At 42.1% G+C, this 21036-nt stretch overlaps 1 protein-coding gene across 1 annotated transcript in view; it reads left to right on the top strand.

Moving 5' to 3' along the window:
• The window catches only part of lrpprc (leucine-rich pentatricopeptide repeat containing), a 78690-nt gene that overhangs the window by 5615 nt on the left and 52039 nt on the right, over positions 1–21036 (top strand). Inside the window, exons 10-17 of the mRNA XM_088350952.1 lie at positions 189–294; positions 381–488; positions 12377–12492; positions 13416–13506; positions 15405–15474; positions 18104–18131; positions 18721–18778; positions 19413–19519. Coding sequence (XP_088207078.1) covers positions 189–294; positions 381–488; positions 12377–12492; positions 13416–13506; positions 15405–15474; positions 18104–18131; positions 18721–18778; positions 19413–19519 — 684 coding nt within the window. The remainder of the gene's footprint in view (positions 1–188; positions 295–380; positions 489–12376; positions 12493–13415; positions 13507–15404; positions 15475–18103; positions 18132–18720; positions 18779–19412; positions 19520–21036) is intronic.

The following is a 21036-nucleotide window of genomic DNA, read 5'->3' as shown; positions in this document are numbered from 1 at the left end:
AGCAAAATATTGTGGACTAGAAACGTAATGCAATCCCTGTGTGTTCTAGTAAGATGTACAATATTGATATAAGAAAAAGTTATTGTACAGCACTGTGTCCAAACTAACAAAGGGAAAACCTTTTTTTAAGCCTGGTCAAGTGTCCTCCAATGTTTCCATCAATGCTGCTAATGTTTGTTTCAATACAGCCACTGGAAAAAATCCACCACTACTGCACAGAACTGCAGAACTCCAACTTACACACCTCTCCGTTTAACTTCACTCTTTTTTGTGCTCTCCAGTACCAAAATACAGGTGCGGCCCCTTATCATGACTTTATGCATTAGGCTAAGTGGCACTGTAATGGTACAATTAACAAATACTTACTGTTTTTTTTATAGATATGTCTTTGGGGCTGATGAAAATGATGAAAGAACAAAATTTGCCTATCAGAGCCCATTACTTTTGGCCCCTGATGACACAGCATGTGAAGGACAACAATGCACCTGGTAGGCACACACGTGTACACACACACACAAACACAAGCATCTCTTTTCATAATCATACATACTTTAGCTATCCACAATGGCCTATACATCTATCCATCCATCATCTGCACCGGTTATCCTCAGTAGGGTCGCGGGGGTGCTGGAGCCCATCCCCGCTATCTTAGGGCAGTGGGCAGGGGACACCCTGAACTGGTTGCCAGCCAGTCGCAGGGCACGCAGAGACGGACAACTCACTCGCTCATTCACACCTAGGGACAATTTGGACCGGCCAATTAACCTAACATGCATGTTTTTGGAATATGGGAGGAAATCTGAGTGCCTGGAGGAAACCCACGCAAGCACGGGGAGAACATGCACACTCCTCACAGGAGGTTTGATCTCATGACCTCAGAACCGTGCTGCACACGCGCTAACCACTGCGCCGCCATGCTGCCATGGCCCATACATTAATAACCAAATGTTTGTAGTATACCATACATGTCAAATTAGTACCAATGTGACAATATTTTTTAAGGTGACATTACGTCATTTAGTTGCTTGTGGTGGAATAGAGCTACTTTAAATCGAAGTTATTCTTCAGAGGAATACATTATTCCTGTCGTGTTTTTTAAATTTCAGTTTTATAGTTAGATTATGACATTGTCATCATACCTCCGGTTAGGTTGAAATTTGCCCATCACATTTGAACATGAGAAAGTAGCCAACATGGGTGCTGCCCTCATAAATTTTTGTCATCTAGCAGGGTTCCCGCAGATCATCTAAATCTTAAAAGGCATTGAATGCATTAATCTCAAAATAAGACTTTAATTGGCTTTAAAATGTCTTCAACTACATTTTGAAAACCTTAAAAATGTACATTCATAAGGATTATATTTGTTAGAACTAAAAAGATTTAATATTATTTATCAATTGTCCTTTTTTTATTTTATTTTTTTTTTTTTTAAATAAATAATATAGATCACCTACGTGGCAACATCGCGGGACCACTATAACGAAACTATCCAAATGGTGATGTGGTATCAGTCGGCCCTTTCAGAGCAGATGCCTTGGGTCTACCCACAATACACATAGCAGCTCGGTAGCCTAGATGGTAGGGCGCATTGCCTCCCTGCTTGGCGCTCGGCATTAAGGGTTGGAATTGGGGGATTTGGTCACCTAATGACTCCCAACACAGCAGTTGGGTCCAAAAAACCCGGCGCCGATCAAAGGCAACGAGTCACGTCGATAGCTTCGCGTGACAAAAATGATTTCCGGTAGATATCATGTTGATGGTTGATACTGGCTGAATAATAATAAATAAATAACTTGGGACGTTTACTTTGGACATTAGGAACATCCATCCATCCATTATCTGCACCGCTTATCCTCAGTAGGGTTGCAGGGGTGCTGGACACCCTGAACTGGTTGCCAGCAAGTCGCAGGACACACAGGGACAGGGAATTCGCTCGCTCATTCACACCTTGGGACAATTTGGACCGGCCAATTAACGTGACATGCATGTTTTGGGAATGCGGGAGGAAACCGGAGTGCCCGGAGGAAACCCACGCAAGCACGGTTAGAACATGCAAACTCCACGCAGGCGGTTCGATCTCATGACCTCAGAATTGTGCCGGACACGCGCTAACTACTGCTCTGCCGTGCTGCACATTGGGAACATGTACATTTCAAATAGAAGTGGCAGTCCTATGAGCGTTTTTTGCCCTGGCTAAAAGCTTGTGCCATTTAATGTGTTTAAGGCACTATGTACTGTGTGCAAGAAATATTTTAAACTGCACGGTGGGAGTCAAAGCACTGGGGTCACATATGGAAACTGCGAAACACATAGCTTCAGAATCGAGTTTCCAACAGACGCCAGGTATTTCCTTGTTCTGTTTCTCGATTTACTACACAATTTAAATTCAATTGGTTTATTATTGTTATTATTATTATTATTATTATTATTGGGGGGGTCGACTTGGTCTTGAATTTGATTTCAAAAGGTATTAAAAAGTCTTGAAATTAGCTTGCATTTAGTTGTAGGAACCCTGTCTAGTTTCCCAACTCTAAAGCTTAATGCACCCGAGTGGTGTTTCGTTATTGGACTTCTGTGCTCGTCACGGTCTGTCCATAATGAACACCATGTTCAGACATAAGGGTGTCCATATGTGCACTTGGCACCAGGACACCCTAGGCCGTAGTTCGATGATCGACTTTGTCATCGTTTCATCAGACCTGCGGCCGCATATTCTGGACACTCGGGTGAAGAGAGGGGCGGAGCTGTCAACTGATCACCACCTGGTGGTGAGTTGGCTTCGATGGTGGGGGAAGATGCCGGCCCGACCCGGCAGACCCAAGCGTGTTGTGAGGGTCTGTTGGGAACGGCTGGCAGAATCTCCTGTCAGAAGAAGTTTCAATTCACACCTCCGGCAGAACTTCGCCCATGTCCCGAGGGAGGCGGGGGACATTGAGTCTGAGTGGACTATGTTCCGCGCCTCCATTGTCGAGGCGGCTGATCGGAGCTGTGGCCGCAAGGTAGTCGGTGCCTGCCGCGGCGGCAACCCTCAGACCCGTTGGTGGTCACCGGCGGTGAGGGATGCCGTCAAGCTGAAGAAGGAGTCTTATCGGGCCTTCCTAGCCTGTGGGACTCTGGAAGCAGCTGGCAGGTATCGGCTGGCCAAGCGGAATGCGGCTTTAGCGGTTGCCGAGGCAAAAACTCGGGCGTGGGAGGAGTTTGGCGAGGCCATGGAAGCCGACTTCCGAACGGCTTCGAGGAAATTCTGGTCCACCATCCGACGTCTTAGGGGGAGGAAGCGGTGTGCCATCGACACTGTGTATAGTGCCGATGGGGCGCTGCTGACCTCGACCCGAGACGTTGTAAATCGGTGGGCGGAGTACTTCGAAGACCTCCTCAATTCCACCGGCACGTCTTCCTCTGGGGAAGCAGAGCCTGAGGACTCTGGGTTGGGCTCTCGTATCACTGGGGTTGAAGTCACCGAGGTTGTCAAAAAACTCCTCGGTGGCAGGGCCCCGGGGGTCGATGAGATCCGCCCAGACTTCATTAAGGCTCTGGATGTTGTGGGCGTGTCATGGTTGACGCGCCTCTGCAACATCGCGTGGACATCGGGGACAGTGCCTCTGGACTGGCAGACTGGGGTGGTGGTTCCCGTCTTTAAGAAGGGGGACCGGAGAGTGTGTTCCAACTACAGGGGAATCACACTTCTCAGCCTCCCTGGTAAGGTCTATTCAGGGGTACTGGAGAGGAGGGTCCGCCAGGAAGTCGAATCTCGGATTCAGGAGGAACAGTGTGGTTTTCGTCCTGGCCGTGGAACACTGGACCAGCTCTATACACTCTTCAGGGTCTTTGAGGGTGCATGGGAGTTTGCCTGTCCGGTCTACATGTGTTTTGTGGACTTGGAGAAGGCATTCGACCGTGTTCCTCGGGAGGCCCTGTGGGGGGTGCTTCGGGAGTATGGGGTACCGCACAGTCTTATCCGTGCTGTGCGGTCCCTGTATGCCCGGTGCCAGAGTCTGGTCCGCATTGCCGGCAGTAAGTCGGATTCGTTCCCGGTGAGGGTTGGGCTCCGCCAGGGCTGCCCTTTGTCACCGATTCTGTTCATAACTTTTATGGACAGAATTTCTAGGCGCAGCCTTGGCGGGGGTGGAGTCCGGTTTGGGGGCCTCAGCATTGCGTCACTGCTTTTTGCAGATGATGTGGTGTTGTTGGCTTCCTCAGCCCGTGATCTTCAGCTCTCGCTGGAGCGATTCGCAACCGAGTGTGAAGCGGCCGGGATGGGGATCAGCACCTCCAAGTCCGAGGCCATGGTTCTCAGTCGGAAAAGGGTGGTATGCTCCCTCCGTGTCGGGGAGGAGGTCTTGCCCCAAGTGGAGGAGTTCAAGTATCTTGGGGTCTTGTTCACGAGTGAGGGTAGGATGGAACGGGAGATCGACAGACGGGTCGGTGCAGCGTCTGCCGTCATTCGGACCCTGTACCGGTCTGTCGTGGTGAAGAGGGAGCTGAGCCGAAAGGCAAAGCTCTCGATCTACCGGTCGATCTACGTTCCTACCCTCACCTATGGTCATGAACTTTGGGTCATGACCGAAAGAACTCGATCCCGGATACAAGCGGCCGAAATGAGTTTCCTCCGCAGGGTGGCTGGGTTCTCCCTTAGAGATAGGGTGAGAAGCTCAGTCATCCGGGAGGGACTCGGAGTAGAGCCACTGCTCCTCCGCGTTGAGAGGAGCCAGTTGAGGTGGCTCGGGCATCTAATAAGGATGCCTCCTGGACGCCTCCCTCGGGAGGTGTTCCGGGCATGTCCCACCGGCAGGAGGCCCCGGGGACGGCCCAGGACACGTTGGAGAGACTATGTCTCTCGGCTGGCTTGGGAACGCCTCGGGGTCCCGTCGGATGAGCTGGAGGAAGTGGCTGGGGATAGGGACGTCTGGGCTTCCCTTTTAACACTGCTGCCCCCGCGACCCGACCTCGGATAAGCGGAAGACAATGGATGGATGGATGGATAGTATGTGTGTGTGTGTGTGTGTATGTATGTATATATATATATATATATATATATATATATATATATATATATAATCCAAGGCGTGAATTGAAGACACAACCTCTCAGTCTCAGGATGTAGACTAGAATACTCACTGAGATGGTTTCTAATTTTCTTTTGAATTTAGTCATCCTTCATCTAGTAAAACAAATCTACAGCTACATTTTCACTTTTGAAAGTCAGATTTTTTTTGGGCTCATAGTGGTAGTAGGGTATGAGCTTCGTGACACTTCAAAAATGACAAGAATAGAAAACAACCGGCCCAATCATTTGCGTCACACTGAAAAGCAACCGTTTGGTGTTATTTTCTCAATGTGTGTGGGAGAGAGATTAGAAGAGGTATCTGGTAGCTGAAAGAACTTTTAAAAGAGTTCTTCACCTCAAATATTAATGCTCCATCCCCCCAACTGAGACGAATTTCACCGGACGAGGGCAGCCAAGGGCGAAGAGGTCTGATCCCCCGCGTGAGAGCGTTTGAGCGAGAGGAGAAGCAAACACGTGCTCTCTCTGGAGGGCTCTGCCAAGGGATGGCAAAGTTTTTAGAGCAGGTCCCAACTTCTCGACTGCAATTAAGAACACTTTTGACTTTGAGGAAATGTTGAAAGAAGTGAGTTATTTTTTTAGCAGTTTAATTCCTGCCTTTTGAGCTTTGATGGCATCCTATATACTTGTCATCCCCACCAACAGGACCTCACGTTTGTGGCCTCATTTTTTTCTGTTAAACCTCAGTTTCCCTGTATCAAGTTGGTGTCTAAATAAGATCTAGTCACCATTTTTTTGTAGCTGTTGTTTGAATAGCCTTATAAAAAATGGTTGAGGAGTCTCCTTGCCACACACGGTCCCATTAATAAACATAAATGTGCTGCAGGCCTTCAGTAATGAGTCCAAATAAAAATTTTGGCGGACACCAGCACTTCCTATTGGAGACAGTCTGGCGATGAATGAAATAAGAGGATATATTTTTAAGGTGCATATTTAAATTTGGGATATTTAATTAAGGCATTTTTGTCATGTATTATATTTTTCTCCCGTGAGTTGCCCTTGAATATGAAAAGCAGTCACTTGGTGTCTTAGAAGTTAATGTTCTTTTATTCTTTGAGACAGTTTTAATGTAACGCATGTCGTTTTTCAAGACTATTCCTGTTGCCACTTGATGGTTTTTGTCCTGGATGAGCTTGAAGAAAGGCAGGGGGTGGAGAAGAAGTGATGTAAATTGTCTCAGTGACAGATAGCCGACATTGTCAGAATTTGCCACTCGTTAGCAGACTTGCTGTCAACGGCGTAACGTGGCAGTTCGGTTTTTAAGTGCTTTGTTTTTGCGAAGCAACGTCCTCCTCCCATCTCTTTGGGTTTTTTAGAGCGATTAATAAATGATGCATTCTGCCGCTGTCAGCTAATTGACAAGGAGGAAGCGCTCGGCCTCCCGCAAATTCAACTCCTTGTGTGCGGTCTATGTGAAGCTTTGGCGCTTGATTTGACCGTATGGAAATAAAAACGGAGGGATGATTTAATATTGTACGTACACGCTGGTCTAACCACTGTGTCTTAAGACTCATAAGTGCTGGGGGCATCCATTTAGTTGTCACGGTGTGAAACGGAAGGAAGGAAAGTGGAGAAACTGCTCTTTCTCTTACTTGCTAGTTGGTCTTAACCTTCATGAAAGATGTAGACCGTTCCCCTCTGTTTGCGCTCACACACTGGCTCGCTGCAGGATGTGTGTGTGTGGACAGAAAGGCAGGCTGGCCTAACAGGGGGAGGAAGTGGGGCACGTTGGGAGGGAGGAGCTTTGCAGGTGATGTGACTGATGCGGAGTGACTTGATTTCATGTAAATGCAAGCGCTCTGAGGGAATTCACTTTGGATTACGCGCCCCAGTGTGCACACTCCATGAAATATTAAGCGCCGTGTCATTTTTTGTCCACAGGTGTCACTAGCGGGCAGAGCGGTCCGCAGTTGCGGAATTGGGAGGGGAGCGCAAAAGGACAAGGGGGCACCGGTGCATTTTGATGAGGTGTGGATTTGGTAGATTTAGCGGAAGCATATGCCATCCCGCTCTACCCACCTGCCGCTAGCTAGTCATTGCTTGTCAGCACTTGCGACACGGTTTACTTTTTATCACTTCTGACAAGGTAAAACAAGCACTGACTTGGTGGGTGTTGGATAGCACTGAGGAAAGGGTGGGATGTTGTGCTCTTGGGTTGTCCGTTCTGCACCTGCCTGTTCATGCAACCTTTTTGTGTGTCTGTCTAAATATTTCAACTTGCATTGCCAGCAAGAGGTTCAGTCGACTGCACCTCAACTTGGATGTGCTTTGTTCGAGACTTAGGCATTTTTTTCATTTATCTGGACTTTAGGGTTTATTATTTGGTTAACTTCAGTGTTCAAATGTTTTTGAGTCTACTTTTTGCATGGGGACAGGGGAATGTGTACCTATATTTCTGACAGTGATTTTTCTCTTTCCTAAATGTATTTGCACTTGTAGTTGAGAACAAGATGTGTGTAATTGTGCTTTTCCACAAGTCTAGTTGGAAAGTAAATTAGCATCAGTTTTTAATGCTGCTCATCTTCCTTGGGGTCTTGAATGGGCTAATGTCCATCCTGGTTGGCTCTAAACTCCTGGTTATTGGCCATTCGCAGGATTTTAAGGTAGGATGCGTTGTTTGAGGTGTCCTTAAAGGGATTCCCAAATTCGAAAACGTACAAAATGTGAGAAAATGGTACGTGTTTTTTGCGTATTACCTTTTAAATGTAATTGGTATATTCCAATTATTTTCCGAGATGATGCATTTTGAGGACAGTCTCGTCTTTGAATTCCTAAGCTTTGACATCATGCAAAGCAGACCAGCACCCTAGCAAGTCAGTCACCCTATCGGTTTACATGTTAACTAGTCGAGTGTTTTTACCCAAGTTTTGTTAGTTTTTGTGGAGAATGGCTAGGTGTTGTGTAGCGAATCGGTGCAGCAATGTTACAACACATGGTGAGCAGCCAAAATGGGGCAAACTGGCAAAAATAACACTGAGTGCTAACATGGGTTAAACCTGCAGAGACACAGCAGGCAAGTCTGCTGCCATAGAAGACAAACTGAGATAGATCGGTGGAAAAAAACGGGAGGCTGGCTGACTGAGAACAAGCATAAGCAGCCGGTATGACTGCGGTCCACCATCAAAACACGATGATGGCAACAAACACGAACTTAGCTGGGAGAAAAAACAATGAGCTAATTGACTGCTACTGGGCCTAACCTAGACCAAACAAAACTGGAAGCGTTGGGGAGCCAACACACTAAGGGGGAGCTATCGGGACAATATAATATTAATTACAAGAGAGGCGGTGAAAAAAAACGAGAGGAAAGGTCACAATTACATACCTAATCGGAACGCACAGGTAAAATTACTCTTTGATGATCAACTCGGAAAAAACGGAGCAAAGTTGCAATTACGCTAAGATGAAATAAGCACTATGCACTCGCTGATTACTACAAATCGCTGTCTGTTTGTCAACGAGATGCGCCGTTTGATTTACTTCGTCCGTTGTTTTCACAGCTCTACGGGATATGAGGTCAAACTGTCTACTTTGAAAATCATTTATTGAGATCCATGGCGAGTGGAATAGTTTGGAACATATTTGCATGATTGTGCGGAGGAACACAACAAGTTCTGTGCCCAATTGAAAAAAAAGGGTCTATTACAATCCCTTTTAAAAAGGTGAAAGTGGGATATTTTCTTGATGAAGTATGTGTTAACCAAGCCAAACTGAGTTAAAAGAGCCCTGATGCTTTATTTTCCGCTGCGCCAATCTGCTTTCATCTTACTTTTAGCAGAGCTGTTAAGGGCAAAACACAACAGGTTCCAGGAATGCTTGTCCCCATGGGTGTTTTTTATTTTTGGCAGTGTAATATGATAATAGTGAATGTAAGAAAATGCCAGCTTCAAGTAGTCCAAATGCCAACCGTAAATCCATCAAAGTTGGAAAAAAAATGAGTTTATTCGAGCACTTCTAAAAAAATGCATGTACTTGCACGCGCATCATGAATGAGCTGACCGCGGCTGCAACGATGTCATAAGCCAGGAGAAGGTGGTAGGGAGCAACAAAGTTCTAATTTCTGTACAGCTCGTTTAAATAACACAAACGGATTTAAAAAAAGCCAAAGCAAGGATTCAAGCCACTAGCCTTAGAACTGCAGTTCAGACTTAACCAATATTTCATGACCATCTCTAATTTATTCAATTAATCTCTAGTACTTTTTTATCTTTAGATCGTGGCAAGAACACCTTGTTCTCGTGCTCCTGGTAATTATTTGACAGTGTTAACATCATTACAAAATTGACTGCACCCTTTTGTAAAATGTGGTGTTGTGGGGTAAATTCAGAGATGATGCTGGCACAGGTTGCGGGGTTACCAAAGAAGAAGTGACAGGTAGTTATGAGCAAGGTCAGGGGCGGAGACGACAGCTACCGGTGAGCTCCACTACGTCGCGCCTTTCTGAGCTTAGTGTGCACTTCTCATCTTTTGAAAGTTAACCTACAGGTACAGACATCAAGCTGATGATGATATCTTATGACCGCTGCCATCCTTAACTCACTACTTTGATACTTTTTGCCCGGATTTATGTCAGGCTTCACGCTAACCGACCTGGAGAGGACCCCACAACACCCTGACTGTCCCCCTCCTCTTTCTTTCTCCTCATTCCTAAACCCTGCGCAAAAATAAAAGTTGTTCAGACAGGGCCCAAATCTTAGAGCTCCATAGATAAAGTATCAGATATAAGTATTGAGATGACGCATTATATCGTGCAGTTCTGTATGTGAAGGGGTTGTTATAATCCTTTTCAAACCCTGTCACTACTGGTCATTTTGTTAGTCACTCTTTTAGAGCTATTTTCTTATGTTTTGGGGGGATTTTAACTAATTGTTTGCAGCACTATAATTTTGTTGCGAATGTACTTTATGAAGTTTGCAAACATCAGCTAATTATTGGTTGGTTATATATTTCAGATTCTATTCCTATGTTAAACTTGAATTGGCTCCACTATGTTGAGTTACTGGAAGTGGATATGCAGTGCAATTTGGAGATCCCCATTTCAGTCACACAACAATGAAGATGGTAATCTTGCATCATTGTTCAAATGGATGTACAAAGACTATTAAGTATTGTTGTCTTCCAGTAGGGATCTCACAATCGATTTCTTAAGGGTGCTGGTCTTCCATAAGAAAAGACCTGATATAAATTTGTGACTGTTTTCAGATCTCTTTAAAACAGGTTTCTATGCAAAATAAGTTAAAAAAAGAGAAAGTAATTATTACAATTCAGATTGTAATGTATGATAGCGCAAATACAGTAGTGTTTTATAACCATGGTTTAAGCAGATGTTTAACACATTTATCTCAAAGGCAGAAACCTACTGAAAGTTTTTGTGAGGCGATTCCACTGTTACTTAAGCTTCAGTTCAACAGCGGCAATGAGCTTCTCCAAGAGAATATCCATATAGAAATTTTACAAATGAGGTCGGGGGGCCTCACAATATTGTCCCGCTGGCTCGAACTGGCCTTTGGTCCATGTGTTTGAAACCCCTGTCTTTGTTTCTATTATGTTTTTTGTAGTGGCAGCTAATGGTCACCAGTTCCGCAAATGTTTTGTAAGTAGAGCTGGGTCTTATCAATTTGGTGTGATTTAAAAAAAAAAAAAAATTAAGATAAAGAATGGATGCGTTTCGCAAGGCTTTTAATTTTGATAAAAATAAATTCAAAAACCTTTTACTAAAGACAGCTTTTTAAAAATATGTCTATTTGCACAAATGAATGTAATTGCCAAGTATGCAAGTACTGTCCTCTTTTTTGCGCATGTTAGTACCATAAAACTCAATTAAACAAGTTGCTGTATTACATGCCTTTTCAATGATCTCACAGGCTTGAGTGCAATGTATTTCCCCACTGCCATCCCAGTTCTCCATTCACTCTGTTTCTGTTTTTGTCCACTGCAGTGAAATTGATTATGGATTATTCAGGAGAGATGCTTTTCGTTCATAAAAAAAGTAACAGGAAAAGCGATTAGAGGGGGATAAGAATGGACGGTCGACAGCTGAATGGCTGGATAGTCCATTGAGAAGGAAGGAGATAGACTGTTTCCTTTTTTTCTTGGAAGCAAAAATGAAGATGGATAGTGAGGTCGATGAAGGAGTGATATGGAGCAAAGAGATATAAGTGCACAGAGCTGGTTTAGGTAGCTCTACCTGCTATAAGGCGGCCGCAGGTTCTAATGGTGTATAAAAGCCCAGGACTCATCCATTATTCAGTTAAAGAGCAAAACTGCCAGGTGAGCACATACATCCCGGGAGAATACTGAAACATAGCTCCAGATAGGCCTGTGTGTGTTTGTTGTGAAATCTGAGTGGGATCGTAAATACACAAGTCATGTGGAGGTGTGCCAACTTGAACAGTTTTAGGTAGTTTGCAGAAGGCCGCATGGGAGGTTTATATATGCTGGATGCAGTCATACATATATGTTATTTTAGTATCATACTGGACTTACTAACTCTACATACGGATATATTTTTGCAATAGTTTCATCTCACGCGTGTACACTTGCAGATATATGCAAAAATGCTGCAGCTGTTGTCGCGTACTTCATACGAGTGTGTCCATCCATATACACACACACACACACACTTAGTGGCTTGTGAGGGACCGGGTGGCTGTTCCATATGCATTTGGCTGTTTAGGCCTGGCTTCCCTGGGGCTGGACCTGAGGGCTCTGCCGAGAAGAGCAACGCTGGCAAGAGTCCACTTTGGGCCAAGTGCGTGTCTATATATTCTATCATTGTCTAAGGTGAAAGCGGTTGGCATCCATGATTATTCGGTTTTTAAAAAGTGCATTTTTCACTGTAGGGCTAAGACTGATTTCTGTTTCATTGCTTAGCTGTGTTTCTTGAATCTTCCACTGCTCCAGACTTTAATTAGCAATTAAAATGTGGCTAACAACACGTGTTCCTCACTTTTATTTTCACAAGTGAAAAGGCTTGATGTTGCCAGGTCGATAGAAGATTGCATTCAGCTGCCTGGAGTGGTCTGGGGTCGGGAGCTGCAGTACCCAATCTAGCCATAGGGCGTTAGACCCCATGAAAGCTGACCAAACAAAAACAGATGTTTATCGATTTTGTTGGCATTTATTGGGGGTGTTTGACGTGAAACCTGGCTAAAGACATTTGCAGAGGCCTTAAAGTACCACTGCTATATTTTACGTAAATCAGATAAGCCCTTTCGGTGCCTGTTAGTCACACACAGACACAAATTTGGATTTATAAAGTACTTTAGATAGATTAGATTTTTTTTTTAACTTTTTGCACGTGTTTTAAAGGTATGGTGGAGGTGATGAAGGGCATGAACACGCTCGGCGTCACCCCAGACATGGACACCATATCCTACATCCATCAGGTCTTCCCCAGCATTGAGTCTGCTCGACAAGCTTTCAAGGTACCTTTGTGTGTCTGTGTTTTGTTTTTCGTGTGTTTCTAAGACAATTTTATCATAATAGTGATGTAATACTTTTTACGTTTTATTTAAATGATTATACTCCATAGACAACGTACTGATCATATTTTTTTAGTGTATAACGCACATTTATTTTACCTATAATTTGGGTGTGTGTTTTACATAACGTTTTACTATGTTATTGTAAAACATTGGTTCTAACAGGATTTGAACCTGTGTTGCGGCTGTGAAAGTACTGAATTCTTACCCCTGGACCACTAGTGACATGGATGACATGTGAAAAGGCAGTTTGTTATATGTATTATAACTATCTTTAGTCACGCGCTGAGACTGATGCCTACTTCATTGAGCAGTTACATTAACAATACATTTGTCACTTACAGTGCTTAGAATAGAAAATAATAATATAATTTACCTGCCATTGTAACGTGTAAAACGCACAACGGAACTAACATTTGTCAATGGTACTGTGACAAACAATAGTTTGATAATAATATAAAATCCACTGCCTTTTTGTTTGGCATATTTACTGTTGGTGCTCAGTGGTTAAAATTCAGTGCTTTCACCACCGTAACCCGGGTTTAATTACCTGTTTATGCATCCACAAAATGTGAACTGAAAAAGTGAAAGAAAACGTCATACTTATTTCTAAATCAAAAGTCACGTATGCGCATTATACATAAGATTTGTTACTGTTTGAACCATTTAACCATTTTTTGTGAGAAAAAAAATGATTACCTTAGCGGAAGTGTGTTGAAGTTATAATATTTATAGAAATACGTTTTTTCCGTTTGTATTGAATGTAGTATAACTTGAAGATCATGACCAAATAATGGTATTCAGATTTAATTTGCATCCAAACTTAACAGAAATTGGGTTTGTAATCATGTTTTTCCATCTTTCAGGATGCAGGCATTTCACTGGAATCAGATGGTTTCTTGATTTCAAACATTCGATTTGACGCTACTAACGACTTGGCGCAACTCTATACATTATGTAGGTGAACACACATGCAAAGATACACACATTCTATTAGATTTACACTTCCACACATTCCAATCAAGCTAGCCCTGCATCTTGAGCATGTCATTATAAAAATTGCTGCTGTGTCTGTGGGCTAATTGGTTTAGTGCGCACACACACATAAACGCACACACTCACACACACACTTTCTCTCTGCTCTGTTCTCATCAGAGCTTTTAAGAGATTAGTCTGCTTGAATATATAAAGAGCGAAGGGCGAGAGGCGCCTTAACCGGTCAGAGGAGCGAAAAGTAAAGCCGGGTTAAATAATGGATGACGTGTCCTATGCTCGTCTTTTAACTGGTTTTAATCTCTCTTCCTTTTTTCACACATGCTGTCAGCTAGTGTGTCCTTCTTTATGTATTTCAAGTGGATTATAGCATTAATTACAGCATTATCTCTGCTCTCTTTGTTTTATTGATACTTCCCAGATGCTTGATATTCTACCATGAAGTGTAACCTCTGACATAGGTTTTTATATTTCATTGATTACAAATTAAAACTTTTCTGCATTTTCAAATTGTACCCTCTTTTTCAGTGGTCCAAATGTAATAAAAATATAAATTTTGTGTCTCGGAAAAGCTAAAGAAAAAACCCCAAACCTAATTCGTTATCATTGATGACTCCAAAGATAATTGTATTGCATTTCCCCGGTTAGCACAATATTGTTGGATAGTGTCTGCCTTAAAAAGTTCTGAGTTCTATTTGGATAACTGGCTTTCTCGTGCAGAATTTGCATTTTCTCTTATGTTTCAACCCCCTTTAACGAAAGTAATTACAAAATTTCTGTTATCTGTAAACCAGTCAGTTTGTGATCAAGGTTTAATCTCTTTGTGCCCTGTAGACGGCCTGGAAAGTACAGTGATACTATTTCATATGTGCTCAATTAGTTCCAGGATCATGCTCGTAACTTGAATTGCTAGTGTAAGAGCAATTTTTACAAATAAAAAATAATTAAAAATTAAATGGCCCATTCCCGACCTCCAAAAAGCATCAAAGTAGACCCAAAATAGCTTCCTGATCACTAAGACGACGTTAAAAAAGTAATCAAACAAACAGTAATAAGATGAAAAATACATTTAAAAAGTTCTCGTCTTTCCCATTTAGACTCTTATCCGGATTATCTCAGTCACTGGTACCACACAACGTCATCGTAGGTTGATAATATTGTTTCATTATATTACATAATCTTGCTGTGAGAAGGTTTCATGTTCTGTGTGTAAGGTTTATTATCGCGTAATAGGGAGGATCGTTCAATCGGTAATAAGGGGAGCAACAGGCTGAGATTTACAGGTATGAGATATGTTGATTACTTGCAAGCACTTACTGTGCAATTGTAATTAGTGACTTTTACTTTAAATTGATAAACGTATACATGACATTTTCAGCACCGTTTTTTATTTTGCCAGAAGTAGTTTGCATGCGCAAACTGCACAAGCTTATGCTCTCAGTGAGCAGTCACTACTGATGAGCGGTCTCAAGAGGTAGTCTCTAAAACTGTTCAGAAACTGGATTTTCCTTCATTAGAGCGAGCAAGATTTTTGTTGCAAATAATACTTGAGTATCGAAATTCTCATGTTAAGATGTGCCGCTATAAAGAGGTACCACTATAGTCCAGTGTGTACCTTTCAACGGAAATAAGATGGAATGGCAATCATGACAATGGGGACAAACGCCCTCAAAGATTAATTCACTAATTTGACCAAATCCTAACTACTCCAATTGTATCAAGGCATACAAATGAATTCCCTAAAGAGTCAACAGTGGACATATAAGGGGATGAAAATGTGTGTTTGAAGCCAAATCAACAGCGCAGATTAAGCAAACAGCCTCATACATTTATTCATCTCCCCCTTTCCTCTCTTGTCTCAGTGTCGGACCCCTCACACCCCTCACTGGACCTTGGGAGTTTTCGCGGCAGCCTCATCCAGGGCTTCAGGAAGTGAGTCAATTAACCTGTTGTGTGTGTGCACTTTGGCGGTTTGTCTCCACCGAACATGTTCATACATTTCCATATTTTGCCACGCGATGCTGGTCGAGTGTTTTAGGGATGCCCCTAGCGCTATTGGAGGTCAAAACAGCATATGTTTTGCATACGACATGTGCTGCCTATCACACCCTCTACAGAGCCTGAATGAAGCAGACGCACAGACACACACACACATGCACTGCAAGTTTGTGTGCAGCTGCAGGGAGAAATGTAGCATACGCACATGGCTGCCTCATGCATATGGAGGCTTCATCCCCTGGCCCTCACCCCAAAACACCGTGGGAGATATGCAAATAACCAGATGCCCACCACTGCCCTTACAACGTAACCCTCCCCCCCAAATAGCCTGAACCAGTCTTGTGGTCCCCTTCTCTTCACGAACATAACGACTCTTAGAGTTAGCCTCAGGACTGTAGTCCGACTCGCGGGCTTTACTTGAAACAGAGTGTTTATGAATATTTAGCGTTTTAACACTACACAGTAGCACACAACTAGTGCACACGCAAAAACCTTCCTTTCGTCCCCCTGAGCCAGGCTTGAGGTGAGTCACTGAAAAGTGCTGACTTATCCGCTGAGACCAAAGCAATAGAAGCAAACAAAATTGGAAGAACATTTTCAAAGTCAAGAAGAACTTGAAAGTTCTACTTTTAGTTATCAAAAGTAACCGTTATTGAAGAACGGTGATAAAAATGAAGATGTATAGAGACACAATTTAGAGAGCATACAGGACTCCCTCAGAAAATGTAATTAATTGTTATAATGTTTTTTATTTTCTGCAATGCAATCAAACAAACCAAATGAAACAATGAATTAAAATGATTGATATATTTTTGATTTATTTAATTGAATTACAGAAAATAAATAACTTTATCACAATATTCAACATTTCTGAGACAGTTTTGTATTGTTCAATAGATTTTGTTAAATAAAGTTCCACAGTAAGGTTTATTGTATGCTTTCAAATTGTGTGCATTGTTTTTGTTTTTTTTCCTCTGAGGAGCAGTTAAAGTCGAACGAAATAGAAAAGACCTAAATACTTATATGCATACCCTGAGTGACAAAAATTCAAACAGGTCAAATATCGTATTTTATTTCTTTTGGGATTTTAATAAATAAGTGAAAAATTAAAGGGCCAATAAAGTTTAAAAGTTTAGAGTTCCACATTTTCTGCTTGAATCACCTGCTACATTTTCTACCATAATGTCCAAATTCAGCGAGCAAAGTAATAAGAAAGACAATCCAATGCAATCACGCCCATGCAAAATGAAAGATTAATAAGTGCACTAATTTTTGAACAGACTGATAACCGTGCCAAACTTAATGCAGCATATCGGCGTTTTGGTGGAGAATTTCCGAAAAGCAATGCGCAACGGACCGTGGTTGAGAGTTTGCATGTGTCACAAAAAAAGCTGATACTGTGACACAAATGCTTTTCGCTCCATATGAATAAAAGTGCAGTGATGTCTCTCTTCTGAAAGTGCAACTATGTAACTTAAACACTGGTAACTTTTCTAACAGTAGGCGAAAATCATACATAAAAAAATTGGATTTGTATCTGAATGATATTCAATTATTTTGCAAAAAAGCTTATAAAATATGATCATATAGGATGAGGGGTCTTTTAAGCAACCACATACATGATGTAACCTTAAGAAAGTTTGCTAACGTAATCTTAGCACATGCTCAGAATGCTGATTGATGGACTTCTGAATAGCGCCAATGTCACGGTGTAATATATTTTTAGGTGAAAGAACCACACTTATGCGCATGTATCGCTGTGGACATCATAGTTTTTCATTTATATTTTCTGTCCTTTTTGCGTTTGAATCTTTTCCAAAGCTCTTCATCGTTTAAATCATGTGAATGCTCTCCCATGCACTCCGTGAGCCACCCTGACAAGGGTCATAATTGGGCCCATCACATGGGACGTGCACAAGCGTGTTTCTGTGTGTGCGCACCATTGTGATGCGGGGACCTGTCAAAGACAAGGTCAAGGGATAATTTAATCATTAAAGACCTCTCTTCTCTCTCTCCTCTTCTGCTCGCTGAAAGCACAGGGATGTCAGGCGTTGTCATCATTTAGCCTCTGTGTGTGCTTTCGTGTGTCTGCGACTTGGTCTCTTTTGTGGTTTGCCGTGCTTTTGTCCTGCCATCTCGTTTCTCTTGTCCTGTGGGCTGGAGGGCGTCATGTCTTGTCTGTGCGAAGCTTGTGGTGTTTTGTGCCTCGCTTGTCACTTTGTCACCATGGTGACGTGATGAATGCTTGCGTGATTTGCAAGCCACGCTCTCAACAAATTGAGTCAATGAAATCATGAGCAACTATATGTGGCTAGTCCATCACAGTATGCCCAAAAGTTGATTTAAAAGTCTTGCAATTGTAGATGACAGCATTCATTTAATTGCAGTTTGAGTACTCAACTTATTCCTTCTTGTTTTTGCAACCTTTTGACTATTTAAGGCTATATCTTAAGTAGTTTGATCTTCTCATGTTTATTTTAAAAGTCCAAAGTAAACTTGTTAATATCTGATTTCAATGTGAATGGGGAGCTGATGCCTTGTCCCCTACTGCCCCCTACTGCAGGTCTGATGATGTGGAAAGTATGGCAAAGGTAAGCTGGATGTCTTAGTTTTTCTCCTTTTCATTTTTTTCATGCACGTAAACTGTCTACACACTTATGTGAGGATTTCAGAAAAAAATAATGCAATTCAGGAAATGAATCCTCGCTTAAAAGATGAATATGTGTAAAGATTCATTTACAGGCTGCTCTCTCCGACTTGAGCAACATTTATTGAAAATTTGTGACATGACAAAGGCCATCTGCTGTCTTTTTCTTGAATTATTCACGCCACATAGAACATGCAAATGATAAAATTTCAAGTAACGTGACTGAAACAATATTGGTGTCGTAACTGTAAATTTTTCTTTTAGTTCTTTTTCATCTGTTCCAGCTTTTGTTTTTGGAATTCTTGTTTTTTTTTTTTACAGTAAAGCCTATTAAAACTTGGTTGCAAAATGCAAAATATGCTGGCATTTTTCGGCAGCATGCCGATCCAGCAAGACCATGAAAACATGACTGCCACCTATTTTCGGTACAGAAAAACTGGACGTTTTGAGAAATAATGTTTTCTTTTTGGATGTTTAGCAGATTAGCCATACCTATACTTTCAAAGGATCAATAACATGTATTCATTCAACAGATCACCAAGCTCTTGTATGAAGATGAACGCTTCAGCAAAGCCAACACAAATCCCGCAGGTAAAATTGCTATTGTATAAGGAAAGCTTGCATCATCAATGGTTTACAGCTATAATCCAACTGACGTGTGTGTGATCACTTTTAGTTGCAGTTGCACCAGACTGCTGACGATTCAATTTTTCGCTGTAAAGGCTGTATATGTTTATGTCCAGGTGTGCATGGGTTTGAGTGAAAAAATGTCCATGGGAGAAAACCATCTTATTACTGCTGACATAATGCTGAGTTGTGAAAGTATATTTTAGCAGTGTGTAAAGCCCGTGAAGTGTCTCCTGCAAGATGTGGGGTGTTACTGTCACAATGTGCGTGTATGTCACCCAATCATCCAATGCTGAAACTGTTGTGTGTGCTTGTGTAAGCGATGGAGATTGTTATCTGTGTCACATCCCGTTAGCCAACATCTGTTAGCTTTGCTTTGAGTGTATTTACGCGTGTACGCACACCTGCGCTTTAACATGGAGCCAGCCAGCCGTTGCACACCGGCTCACACCGCGGCCCCAAAGCAGCCTCCGTCAACAGGACGGTGACGAACGTAAAGCACACAAATGAATGCATTGACTTACTGATGTGGTGGCAAATGGAAAATATTCCAAAAAACTGCAACTCACTGTGTTCCCGCGTGTGTTCTCACATCCAGAAACTGCCTCCTACTTCCTGTACAATCTGATCGACAGCATGTCAGAGAGCAATTTGCAAGCCCAGAAAGACAAACTGCGGAATTATTTCCATCAGCTGAAGGCCCAGGTACTGTATATGCGCACACTTGACAGCAAATATTCTAAAAAGCCTATTTTGATCCAGGACGATACATTTGCTTTTAATTTTTGGAAACAATATAGTTATAAAAAGATCATTTTTGTTTTCGGATATTGTCCGATTTAGAGTCTTTTAATTTTTTTATGGAACAGAAATAAAACCTGTATTACCTGATTTTTCCAAAATCAAACAAAATAATGAACATATAAAACTGATTAATAAATTAATCCATAAAGTTGCAGCCATTGGGAAAAAATGATTGCATAATGCTGAAATATATCTAAGTAAAAAAAAATATAAATGCTAGAATATTACACAGTCTAAGGGTGTTCGGGGGCTCCCCATCCCTGGAAGAAAATTTTAAATTCAAACGCATTGATATGCTGAATTTATAGAGCAAAATCAATAAGCTCGATCTATTATGAATGTGTGCCCTTGTAATCTATTGATTCATAAATACAGTGGTTACAAAAGAAAATGACACAGCAAAGAAATCACACCCTCATCGCATAGAAAACGAGACAAGAGTCTAATGCAAAAATCCGCTCGTCATCGAATAAGAATAAAAATAACTGGTGTTCTGGGGCTGATGCAGTATTTTAAAAGATTGTATTAGCGAGAAAACTGAATCACTTATGAGTTTTATATTAAATATAATACCGATAACGGTGATTTGGTAAATTACAGTATATATATCAGTACAGTTGCTTTTTTGATTGTTGCTATGGCACGACACTGGTTCTTTCCTAATGGTTTACAGGAGTTTATTGTAATACACACATTGTAAGTTAGGGCCCAACTTATCAAGATTCTTCAGACTGACAGAGAAACAGCACAAATACAGTGTTTAATAATACAAGCAACGAAACTCTGGTGGGACCAATTAAACTGTGGCAGCCCACCAAGATTTTTCCTATGTATGAGAAACTCTGATTAACTATTCAGATTACATGTGATTACTAATCAGCCTTTTTTTCTACGCAAGTTCTAGTCAAGTCACATTTATTTGTATCGCCCTTAATCACAATGTCTAGAAGGACTGCACAGTTTACAATTACACCATCCCCTGATCTTAAACCAACCTTGAGAAGGGGCCTCAGAAGTGGTAATCCCCCTTCTAGGATGGCCAGGGATAGGGAATTTGTAAAATATTGTACAGAGAGTGCATGACAGCAACGAAGCATAGAGCCTGTAGAATAGTCTAAAAAGTCCCTGACAGCAACAACGTAGCTTCCTATCTCAACCGGCTGTGCGATGCAGAGTTCTAATGTCGAAACTGACTGGTAACGATTCAGTTGAGTCTGCAATCCACACCATCGCCAGTTTGCGGCCAGGAAAAGTTTAACTGTCAAGATTCTTTGGAAACTAGTTTAATTCCAGTTTGATAGGGTCTTTAGTCGTCTGTCCCAAGAGCACTTAATTTCACGTTTTAATTTTCATCCTCATTTATGCACTAATTTAAATGCAAGGTCCGTGACAGCCGTTAATTGGCACTCGGTGGATGA

This window comes from Urocampus carinirostris, chromosome 13, assembly GCF_059441175.1.
Source record: "Urocampus carinirostris isolate Australia breed hairy pipefish chromosome 13, RoL_Ucar_1.0, whole genome shotgun sequence".
In the NCBI taxonomy this organism is placed as follows: Eukaryota; Metazoa; Chordata; class Actinopteri; order Syngnathiformes; family Syngnathidae; genus Urocampus; species Urocampus carinirostris.
This window is presented reverse-complemented; position numbering and strand designations above follow the sequence as displayed.